Source organism: Anopheles aquasalis, chromosome 3 (genome assembly GCF_943734665.1).
Source record: "Anopheles aquasalis chromosome 3, idAnoAquaMG_Q_19, whole genome shotgun sequence".
Classification (NCBI taxonomy): domain Eukaryota; kingdom Metazoa; phylum Arthropoda; class Insecta; order Diptera; family Culicidae; genus Anopheles; species Anopheles aquasalis.
In genome coordinates, this window is record NC_064878.1 from 33,448,074 (window position 1) to 33,459,199 (window position 11,126).

At 40.9% G+C, this 11,126-nt stretch overlaps 4 protein-coding genes across 6 annotated transcripts; 2 read left to right on the forward strand and 2 right to left on the reverse strand.

Moving 5' to 3' along the window:
- Nucleotides 1–507: 507 nt before the first annotated feature.
- On the forward strand, nucleotides 508–1,421 carry LOC126576388 (geminin-like). The gene is made up of 3 exons (XM_050237644.1): nucleotides 508–653; nucleotides 714–844; nucleotides 912–1,421. Exons 1-3 carry the CDS (start codon nucleotides 600–602, stop codon nucleotides 1,321–1,323), a joined length of 597 nt encoding a protein of 198 aa, XP_050093601.1. The 5' UTR covers nucleotides 508–599; the 3' UTR covers nucleotides 1,324–1,421.
- A 198-nt stretch (nucleotides 1,422–1,619) lies between these two features.
- On the reverse strand, nucleotides 1,620–3,203 carry LOC126576387 (zinc finger protein 90-like). Its single transcript, XM_050237643.1, has one exon. The coding sequence runs from the start codon at nucleotides 3,154–3,156 to the stop codon at nucleotides 1,765–1,767; it is 1,392 nt and encodes a 463-aa protein (XP_050093600.1). The 5' UTR covers nucleotides 3,157–3,203; the 3' UTR covers nucleotides 1,620–1,764.
- Nucleotides 3,204–3,298: 95 nt separating this feature from the next.
- Nucleotides 3,299–8,545, reverse strand: LOC126576390 (uncharacterized). Of its 3 annotated transcripts, XM_050237646.1 has the most exons (4): nucleotides 8,437–8,536; nucleotides 6,067–6,148; nucleotides 3,498–3,776; nucleotides 3,299–3,433 (listed from the first exon to the last, which is right to left on the reverse strand). In XM_050237646.1, exons 3-4 carry the CDS (start codon nucleotides 3,744–3,746, stop codon nucleotides 3,314–3,316), a joined length of 369 nt encoding a protein of 122 aa, XP_050093603.1. In that variant the 5' UTR covers nucleotides 3,747–3,776; nucleotides 6,067–6,148; nucleotides 8,437–8,536; the 3' UTR covers nucleotides 3,299–3,313. The 3 variants fall into 3 exon arrangements, with proteins under 3 accessions (XP_050093603.1, XP_050093602.1, XP_050093604.1); XM_050237645.1 differs by lacking the exon at nucleotides 6,067–6,148 and having other exon boundaries at nucleotides 8,437–8,545; XM_050237647.1 differs by lacking the exons at nucleotides 6,067–6,148; nucleotides 8,437–8,536 and adding an exon at nucleotides 3,869–3,928.
- Nucleotides 8,546–8,656: 111 nt separating this feature from the next.
- On the forward strand, nucleotides 8,657–10,693 carry LOC126574604 (periodic tryptophan protein 1 homolog). The gene is made up of 7 exons (XM_050234883.1): nucleotides 8,657–8,832; nucleotides 8,913–8,974; nucleotides 9,045–9,184; nucleotides 9,255–9,419; nucleotides 9,479–9,761; nucleotides 9,825–10,432; nucleotides 10,518–10,693. The coding sequence occupies exons 1-7, from the start codon at nucleotides 8,737–8,739 to the stop codon at nucleotides 10,607–10,609; spliced, it is 1,446 nt and encodes a 481-aa protein (XP_050090840.1). The 5' UTR covers nucleotides 8,657–8,736; the 3' UTR covers nucleotides 10,610–10,693.
- The last annotated feature ends 433 nt before the right edge of the window (nucleotides 10,694–11,126 follow it).

Consider the following 11,126-nt stretch of genomic DNA (forward strand, 5'->3'; position numbering starts at 1 on the left):
CTCCTTCTCAGTATAGCGGTGAGTAAAGGCGCTGCCACACTGGTTGCGGTACGTGCGGTACTTGCGGCAGTTATGCGGACGCTTTTTGGCTTGTCAAACACGGTATCCAACGAGATTGTTCAGATGTGCTTTTGTTGCGACACGAGCGGCAGTTGCAGCAGTGTTGTGATTTTGTACAGATTTGCCACACGTACCGTAACCAGTATGGCAGCGCCGTAACCTCACAACGGCTGAATAAGAATTCTTAAAAAAATTAAAAACTTGAACCTTCGAAAAGGGTTTCTTACTCCTCAAAGCGAAACAGTATCTCCGATTGCAACCAAAACATACTTATTAAATTATTATTATTACTTAAATTATTCTGCTGTATTATTTTGCCCGCGGGGTAGCCTGCCACCGTAAGCGTGATAACTCGCTCACTGTAGTGAGCTGATCTACTCGCTACGTGACGTGATAATGACAGCTTTGACATATGTCACTCAAGTTTTCCCTCCAAATTGTGTGTGAGTGTGTGTGTTCGCAAGGGACGCCGCCGCGACGCACAACCAAATTGAAAAATTGAAACTGCGTGTCAGTGAATTATATCGCGGTTTTAGAAAATGAGTGGCAAGGGGCCTTTTGTCATACCGTTGGAACCAGCCGCAGAACAAGAGGTATTGTACATTCTCACTCACGCCGCATGCGATATGTTAAACATTTTCTTTCGCTTCAAGGAAACTACTAAAACCGCTCGTCGGACGCTGAAGGATGTACAAAACGTTGTGGGGTCTCTGAAGGAAAATTTGAGCTCGCATCATCTGATGGCTCATGCTATGTCGAAGGATTTGCTTCTTCCGCCCAGCAAGTAATGATTAGTTAGCTTATCAATTGCAATCCAAGTAATGGTATTTGATCGTTCTATGTATCCACAGGGTAGCCCTGGAAGTGAAGGCTGTCAAAACGTCGGTTTCTAGGGCCACGCAAACCACTTTTGCAGAGGAGACAAAATTGACCGACGCGGATATAAGCAGCGAAATAGCACAAAAGCTGGATGAAAAGAGAAGAAATGCACTACAAGAAACGCTAAAAGAAAATCAAGAGCTAACCATGAAAATCGAGTCGTTGGAAAACGAACTAACACATGCCAAAGGAGTAATAGCTCATTTTGAAGATCTTGTAGGTGTTATGAACGAAATGTTGAGTGAATGTTCCTGCCAACCCTCAACAAGTGGAGAGAGTAGTTTTTCTGCCAAAGTTACAGACAGTGTTACTGAAGCCGACAGTGGCATTGCCCCGAATCTTGACCCGGATAGTGACGAGAGTGACGAATCGTCGAAACAGTAAATGCACACTGTAGAAGATAAGAAACTCATAAACATTGGTTTGATGTATGAACGTAAATAAAAACGTATGTTCCATTTCTTGCAACATGATCTCCGATACGTACGCCATTACATTACATTATTAATATTGTCCATCCTTTCACCGATGGTTCTCCTCATCCAGAACTGTTTGATTTAGATGTGCTATACCTGTTAGCATCAATCTGCATGCAAAAGGCACTTTATTTAAACCGGTATTTTCTACAAAACCAACTTGGCTATGATAATTGAACATCCGATATAAACAGTAAGCATTGATGAGTAGTCGTAACTTTGATTTATTGCGGTTCCATAAATCTCATCAAGCTACAATTTTAATCTTTCTAGAATCCATCCATTTCCATCATCTGTGTGGAATTAACGTTCGTTGAATGATTACATTACATACAATGATTAAATAGAATTAAGATTGAGGTATGGGATTACTAGATCTATGTGTTCGGAGATGTTTCATCGCCAACGATCGGTAACGGAACTGTTTTCCACATTCCCCACACTGACGGAGCGTCCCTCCCTCCGTTTGTATGGCAATTAATGAATGTGTGCTACGATGTTGCAGAAAATCATCTAAACTGGTGAACGTTTTCAAACAATCGGCGCATCGATACGAACCGACACGACTTTGTTCATACTCCTGGCGATGTTTGTCCCTCAGATGATGGAGAAGTTTGGACGGTGTTTCAAATACAAGCGTACACCAGAAACAATCGGGAAAGTCCTGAGTTTGCCGATCTTTCGTCTTTGTCGAGTGTATGCCCATGTGCCGGTTTAGGTTTCGGTTGCGCTTGAAACATAGTCCACAAATATTGCAAACAAAAGGACGATCTGGCCGGTGGCAGGTGGTGTGGTCTTCTAAAATGGCTTTGGCCGAAAAGCGAGCCGAACACACTTTACATTCATAAATCTTATCTCCATGTTGCATGTTGCAATGTTGCTTCAGTTCGCTGCTGCTAAAGTATGATCTATCACACTGGTCGCATTTAAAGGCTTTAATTCTTGTGTGGCGTACTTCATGAAGGCGAAGCGAAGAACGATCAGTAAAAGCCCTATCGCAAAAGGTACAGTTATAGTTTTTCAGTTGGAAGTGAATTTTTAGGTGTTTTTTTAATGTATTTCTACCACGATATAGCTTGTTGCAGAACATGCATTCAACAATAGGAATTGTGCGGTTGCCTCTCTTGACAGAGTCCACTTCTTTTGTCTGCATAGCGGCAAGAAACAGGCCCCTATGTTCCGCTGGCAAACCCGTTTCTATTGATTCTGTTTCCTTGGTGAACGACGGATGTGTGTCTTGTTTGTTGCTTTTGCCATCAGTTACGATATCTTCCGTATTTGCTAGATTACTGTCCCCGCTTTGCACATAATCTTCACTTTGTGTTTCTTCACGCTGTAACGCTTTCTCCGGGCAAGTATCGATTACGTTCTGTTCCACATCATATACGTACTCTTCAAGATATTCAATCGCAAACAATCCATTTCTCTCTGCCTCTGCTACAGTCTCGCAGCTCTGTTCTGGCTTTGTTCGTTCCAAATGTTGGGCCAGTGTTTTATACGAAGCATCACAATTTGCCTCGAAATCGACATAATCTTCAATGCACGAAAGACACTTTGCGCATATGTTGTTTGGCAGTCCATCATTCTCGTCCACTTTGGAAACAATAATTTCGAATGATTTTTTTAGCCTTTCATTGAATGTTCCATTCGGTAGAAATATCGGTGTACAGTTACCATCTGCCAGGCAAAATCGGCAGAGGAAATCAAACCTTGGTAACAGGTTTTCGACGATAATTTCCATTCCTCTTCAATTCAGATGCGGTCCACTTGCTCCACTATTCCGAGTTACCACTAAACAAAGTTATATGTAGTGTACAGTTATCTGATTTGGGAAAGAGTTATTGATAGTTTCCGAATTATGTTTTTGCATCGCAAGATGAACCTTTATGTTTCATATTTTATATTGATGAACCAGTTGTAAACGGATCTTTGCAAACGGATAGCAATGTACACAACATATTATGACCGCTCACATCAAACTCCTCTATCTTTTCCTGGCAGTCGAAATACGTGACGAGCTGAAAACAGGCATGAATATCATTAAGGAACACAGAAAATATGTTAACCTGATTAGATACCTACTTCTTTACCTCGAACGATATTATTCGGTGCAGCTATGCCTATCACTTCCATCCACCCAGCGGTAAGACCCATCAACGGATCAGGAAAGAACACCTGAACAGTAAGACCATCGGTTGATTTCCCAGTCAACGATCTGCTTCCATCGTCACATCGATCAATCTTAAGATGAATACTTATTTGCTCGTCGATGTGCTTCTTCAGAAGCGCTCCATTTACGATTGTACGTGGTTCGAATCGCTCAGCGTCCATTTTTCACACTCTCTGCACCAATCCTGTTTTCTAAAGAAGCGAGCCGATTAGATAAGATTCAGCTTTGTAAGCAGTACGATCAGCAGCTGGATTCAAAGGTTCAAAGACCAAGAATTAATTACTATTCGCAACGATTCTCAAACAGACGAATTTTAGCTGGTCCGGTTAAGTGTAATCCGTTTGTTTCATACAGGGTGGGGCAAAAAAACTGCAACACATTTGAAACGAAATATCTTTTTCATTTTTGTTTGAATTTTTTTTTGAGTAAAACCAAAAAAAGTCGAGAATTTTATAAACTTTCAGAATCAGTTTTTTTTCTATATATTACTTTTTAAATTAATTATGATCACCGTAGAAGAAACCATCGCTCATTGCCCATAGCCCATCATTCTTGGACAAGCGTTTGCATAAGGCCGTGTACACACCGCACAGAATCTGGAGATATTGTATGTAGGCCAAAGTGTCTATAGGAAACAGGTGAAGTCATCCCGAACAAAATCGCTCACGACGATTAGAAAAATGAATGAAAAAACTGACAGTTCGTGCCTATGTTTTGGTTGCGTTGGAGACGCTGTATTCGCTTTGAGAAGTAAGAAATCCGTAAAGAAAGTTCAAGGAACTGCTCGTTTGATCTAAAATTAGGAAATGTATCATTTAAACAGGCAAAATTACATAATATGCCTGATAAAACCATTGAACTTTACCGGAATCAAACGCACGCTGGTTTGGTGATGAATGTAAACAGCTGTCAGTTATTTGACGTTTGGTGCTTTATGTCAAATTGCTATGACTTCACCAGTTTCCTATAGACACTTTGGCTTTGGCACATGAATTTGTTGATTCATCTCGGATCCACCGAACGAAAATGTGCGAAGAATATAAAAATGGCATGTTATGGCATCTCAACCCATTATCAACCCGGCTTAAGCGTCCTGGTGGCCAGCCGTGGGTGTAAATCATCAGTTGACTTCTCTGGCAACTATACCCCATCATTTTTTATCGTTTACAAGCCACAAGCCGAGGATACATGAAGCGTAAACTCTCGTATAAACTCAGAATGTAATGCCAAAAAATTTACGCTTCGTGTGGCAGGCATAATCGCATAAAAGTTTATACCGAAACGTCAACTGTAATTACATTCGTGCACCTGCAATTACACTATGCTATTACATCAATTACATGTGTTTTTGGCCACAAAAAACATAAATCGACGAGATAAGTTGATTTCTGAACATCTTCTTTTATATTGTAAGATGTTCTTACTGTATATAAGCGATTGTAGAACATTCAATTCATCATAACGCTACGCTTCATGTTGGTGCTGTGTTTACGCTTGCTTTTACGCTCGGATTTACGCTCCGCGGGCCTATAATCTTTTTGACATAAGTATAATCTTTTTGGCATTACACTCTGAGTTTATACGAGAGTTTACGCTTCATGTATCCCCGGCTACAGGATTCGAACGAATGGTTTCTCATCAAAGAAAACGAAGTTCGGAATTTCATCACTTGCGGCCAAGCGAAGTAACTGTTTGGCTTGATTGAGTCCAATTTATTTTTTTGATAAGGCCATGCCCAGTATAGAATTGGAAAGGCCTTTACTTAAAGCTCATTTTGAGGTATTGGTTGGGTGATTTAAGCTAAAATTCATTCGTCTACATAATTTTGAGTGATGCTGCGTCGTGAGATTTTTCAATTTGCTTCATAACTTTTTGAACATTTTTTTTCGATGTTGCCGTTTTTTGCAGTCGACTTTCAGGGTGTCTGGCAACTGTACCAGTATCACAGTAACTAATTATGATCCGAGATCCAATTGATTAATTCACATTTAAATGCTGGAAGGCTCTAACGACGGTACCCACTTATGGTTTTGCTACCAAATAAAAACAAAAAAAAAGACACCATTGAATTCCATCACAAATAACTTTTTTTCTGATAATTTCCCACTAAAATGCATTTATATGCTTATAAACATAGAGCTATTAGTGCAAAAAATCTACCAGGTGTCGGACGAGTAGTTTTGAAAAGGCAGCAATTTGAACTTTGTTGCAGTTTTTTTGCCTCACCCTGTAGATGCCTGGCTATTCAGGGGATTTTACCGTAACGAGGAGACGTAGTATCATTGCAACAAATCCGCAAAGAATTATTACGAAACTTAAATCCCCTATCCGCAGCAGCAGTTAGGATTCTTTGGTGGCGCAAAGTAAAAAACAAAAAACACGTAAACCAAAACAGCGAAAGCGAGAGCTTCCAACCCAAAAACATTGAGATACGCTTCAATAAATAAAAAAATTAAATTTGATATTGTATCGAGTACGTACGTTTCCATACGGGCCACCCTTGGGGCATTATTTCACAACTTTCCAGAACACCAATCGGATCATTCGCTGAAGCACGGGGCCACTTGTAAAATAAAGAAAGAATAGAACCATTTAAACATTCACAAACGAGAAGGCAGACTTAAGGCTTTTTTTTAAATCATTGAACTGTTGCAAATAATAACAAACGACAATACAACAATCACCCAACGAGGATTCGTCCATTCGCGATCATTCGCCAAATCATGACCAAAGGATTGAGGATGCAATTGTGGTAAATATTTCACACTCTTCATGCATATTTCGAACGTTATTAATTGAAGAAGAGGTGTTTGCCAAGAAAAGAAACCAAGAACCAATTTTTAGTCACTGAAAAGCGAAAAAGTGTGAGTTGATCTACATCTTGGACTCTAAGGTGTGTTTTTTACTAGAAACATTAACGAAAGTCAATTTCTTTTGGTTAGGCACTGGTGTTTTGCCTCCCATCGAATCGGCCATCAGTTCAGGGCGGGGGACCTTTACTCCACAAACGCGACAGCAACAAGCGAAGGAATGCTGTTAACAGGGTGAGTTAGCTGTACAGGTGCTTGTGCTAATCAGCATTTAACAGGTGGTTCAATAAGTCTTTGGCCTCAAATGTAGAAGGCGTTACAGAATTTTTATCCTAATGACTTTTCGATACTACCAACCTTAAAAAACCTTGTTGTAAATGCTACCGATCGGGTAGAGGAATACTTTGGTACATTCAAAGAGGATGCCTATCTATCTCGGTAAAATCCTGCACGTGCAATTGCTCAATCCATAGCAAGTAGGAAATTTACAGCCCCTACCCCTACTCCTTTCATGGTGAACCACGGAGGATTGGAGACGCTGTACATGGAAAATTATTCCACATCTAGTAATACCAATGATCGGTGGATAGTAACAAGAGATTTTAAAATCGTGAGTGTTGTTGCGAAAAATGAACACCAAAGAACGGTATAGTGAAAGCAGCTGACTGTTTATCAAAGTTTAATCGTATTAGGAGACAAATTCCTAAGATTCAACAATATCGATGGACAACATTTGCCGAATTTGCACATCTATTTCTCTCCGAATCTCGCACAAAGCTTCCTGCGCACATGTTCGATAATAGAGATATATTGTAAGATGGTGCATCTAACGTTGGGCACTACTTGTTACACTACTTTATACCACTGTTGGAGTCACTGCAAGCCGAATAAGATGCAATCGGATGGAGGTAAAGTGTAATGAATAAACATGGATTTCTGCTAACGAAGTATACAAATCTATCTCGTACTTCAAACAATAATTTGCAAAACCCTTTCAATGCATAAACTTTTTTGGTTGCAGCGCAAGAGAAACCTCGAAGGTGTATTTGAAGGAGTGTTACGCAGGCCACCGCGTAGCCTTGCGAAGCTTATAGCCTCCAGAAATAGAGGAGGAACTAAGTTGGTCCCTTTGGTTTGGACTTGGGATTGGTGGATTTGATCTCTTGTATGCTCTTGCTCCGGAACCCACATATGAAGAATCCGGCTAGATTCTGGAGAAAGGATGAACAAGAATGAAAAAAATGTATCATCCTTTCTTCAAAATCTAGATTCTTATAGCTGTTGCACGGGCACGGATGTACCGGATGCGGATTTGAGGTGTTCCGATTCTTCTTCTTCGTCTTCAGTGAGGATTTACTCCAGTACGGCTATTGAATGGGTGTTCCGATTAGGCTACAATCCATTTGTTCCCGTTGGCAGCTAAAGAGGCTCTCCGTAAGCCTAAAAGTCTTAATTACAGTGCAATAAGTCGGCTGGAAGGAGAAACCGAGCGTTATTACAAGATCCTTGCGGTAACACGAAGCCGGTGCGGTGTTCCTATTTGGACCGGCGTCCGGATCTCGGTCTCGGAGGTTTGTGTGTTCTTTGCTCTGGTTGGGAGCCGGTTAGTTGGTTCCCACGGCGTAGCAAACGGATTTAGAATCCTTTACCGGCATTATTATTCCGTGGTTACGTGGGTTTTCCCTGTTTTTCCCACTTTTTCCAAAGGAAGGTCCCTTTGCAGAGGGAACACGGGACGGGAGTTGGGAAACGACTTGAATGCACTTTTATCACCAAAGAAAACCTCCGGATGTTCCGCCGGACGTAACGTTCCGTTCAAATCGGCTGAGGGGCTCGAGGGATGCGGTCGCGGACTTTAGGAAACGTTAAGTTAAGGTAAAGTGTATAAGTACGAGTGTAAATGGAATTAAAACGAATAGTCTCTTGTCTGAACCTTAAAACCCTTCGCGTCGTTATTCTGTTCCGCCGGCGCGTCTGGCCTTCACGCGGACACATCCAAAATTCCCTACAGCCGGTGTTCCGGGCCGGGTCCCCAGCTTACCGTTCCGCCGTTCAGATCTTAAACCCATTAAATGAAACGCCTTTCTTTGTCTTTACTTTACACAAAAACCTCTATTTTCACGATTTTCACTCCATTTCCGTGTTTGTTTTGAAAAACGATTTGACAGCCGGCTACAGTCGGTTTTATTTTGGTTTCGTTAAAGGCCGCTAGATGGCTCGAGTGGGTTGTTGATGTTTCACCTTGTTTGACGTACAAAAACCACGTGCAGCGGGCCTTTATTGTTGTTGAGCGGCGATAATTGTTGGAATCCGGCTTGGGAAAGTTAGGGAAAATTTTGCGATGGATTCAGATCAGGAAGATGAAGTTCCTAACGTGAACTTTGTGCCCAGCTTAATCTTCGTGAAACGAGGCGTTGCAAAGGCAAACCCGGACAAGGTACGAGCAAAAAGGAGAAAACGCGGAAAGGGTCATGAAAAGGGGTTCGGTGAAACGCTCAAATGTTGTACTTGTTTTAGGTAACTCTAACTAACGAGGAGCTAGCCCGTATCATCAGCGAAACAAAAGCAGATCTCGAAGAGTATGTCCGTTATTACCGAGGAAAGGGAAAATGTACATCTATACCGGTTTTTCTCATTTAATTTGCACAGAGACGGTGTAGACGATATGGACACATCGGACGATGATCAAGAACCTCTTGAACCGAAGCACCCGAGCGAGGCTCCAACCGACACGACGGATGCTAATAATGAAGATGATGAATATAATTTCGCAACGTATGAAGATGATTGTAAGTCCGGCAGTTGAGAATAATTGTCGGCGAATTATATTTTATCTTCTCGTTCTAAAATCTTTCAAAGCTGTTGCCACTGGTTTACATTTAAGCACGGTGGCTATAGTTGACCCAACAGAAAACATAGAGGATGATGTTGACTCGGATGAGGAAGATGAAATAATCAAACCGTCGGATAACTTGATTCTTGTAGGCCACGTGCAAAACGACACCGCTTCGATGGAAGTCTATAGTATGCTCTTAATGTGTGGATAAAGCTTAAGGATCGTCGTAACATATATTTCTTTGCAGTTTACAATGAGCAGGAAGGAAGCCTGTACGTTCATCACGATTTCTGGTTACCTAGTCCTCCTCTTTGCATTGAGTGGTTAAGCTTTGATCCTGGAAGTGACTCGCCTGGAAACATGTGCGCTATAGGGTGTATGGATCCGATCATCACCCTATGGGATCTTGATATTCAAGACTCGCTTGAACCCGTGTGTAAGCTAGGCTCTAAAGGAAGCAGGAAGAAAAATATTGCCAAACTAGGCCATAGCGACGCTGTACTGGACTTATCATGGAATCGTCATCTAGAGTATGTTCAAAGAAACGATTAGTTATGTTTTATCGCACATTATATTTCCCTCTTTCTTTCTAGACATATTCTAGCCAGTGGATCGGTTGACCAAACTGTAATTCTGTGGGATTTGGAAAATGGGACGCCCCATACTACAATCGGCGGGTTTGAAGAAAAGGTTCAAACATTAGCATTTCATCCAAAACGTCCCGAAATGCTGTTGGCCGGTAGTTGCGATGGCTTGGTTAAGGTGTTCGATTGCCGTGTAACAAACGAAACGAACAGCGTGTTCACCAAATGGGATGTGGGGGGTGAAGTGGAGCGGGTTTGTTGGGACCCGTTTAACGAAGATTGTTTTCTAGCCAGTACGAACGATGGAAAACTGCACTATGTAGACACACGTCAGACCGACAAGGTGCTTTGGACGAAACAGGCGCATGAGAAAGAGGTCACGGGCTTGATGCTGAGCACTGGAGTTAAAGGAATGTTATCAACAGCTTCAGCTGACGGAACATTGAAAGTTTGGGATATTGATGCAAACGATGCACGCTTAGTTTACAAGAAGAACCCCAAAATCGGAGTTATTCAATGCTTAGACGAATGTCAAGAAAATCCATTCACCTTGGCAATGGGTGGTGATTTGAAGTCAAAAAACTTTTGTGTGGTCAATCTTTTGGACAACGATGTTGGTGAGTGATTTTTACGTCTTTGTAAAGTTACAACTTTGACCTAAAGAGACATGTAACCAAAATTTGTTTTTTTTTCTTGTTTCAGTGTCCAATGTTTTTAAACATAGATTCGAAACCGATCATTCAAAAAAGAGCCAGTCCCGCGATGAAGTAATGCAAGATGTTCCTATTGAATAATGGCTCGATTACGATCAATTCCTGTGAATCAAGATTGTTCTGTATAACACTATTATGAATAAATTTTTTATAGTGCAAAGTGTATCTTACAAGTATTGCAATGTATACATTTATTATTTTCTATCATATATTATTAATGAGTCATCTACGCATGACTGCAATAGATCCATATTTTATATGCTTATACAATACACGAAAATGCCGCCCCTCAGTTCAAAATCAGATGATGTTAGAAATTTTCAGATTACTTATAAAGAGTAAAATATAAATTTTTAACCCAAAAATATCTTGGGAATGGCAGAAAACTCTTGTTTACAGTTGTCATGAGAAATCAGCTCATGGAAAATAGAAAATAATGAAGATAGTTCCATAGTTCCTTTTAAATTTTCCACAACACGTTAGCCTGCTGGTACTCTGCAGTGCTAAAATTTTCATCATCCGAAAAAGATCGCAATGCACCGAAAATCTAATTACTTGAAGGGAAAAACAATGTTATTCTGTAATTGAAAAACAGAAA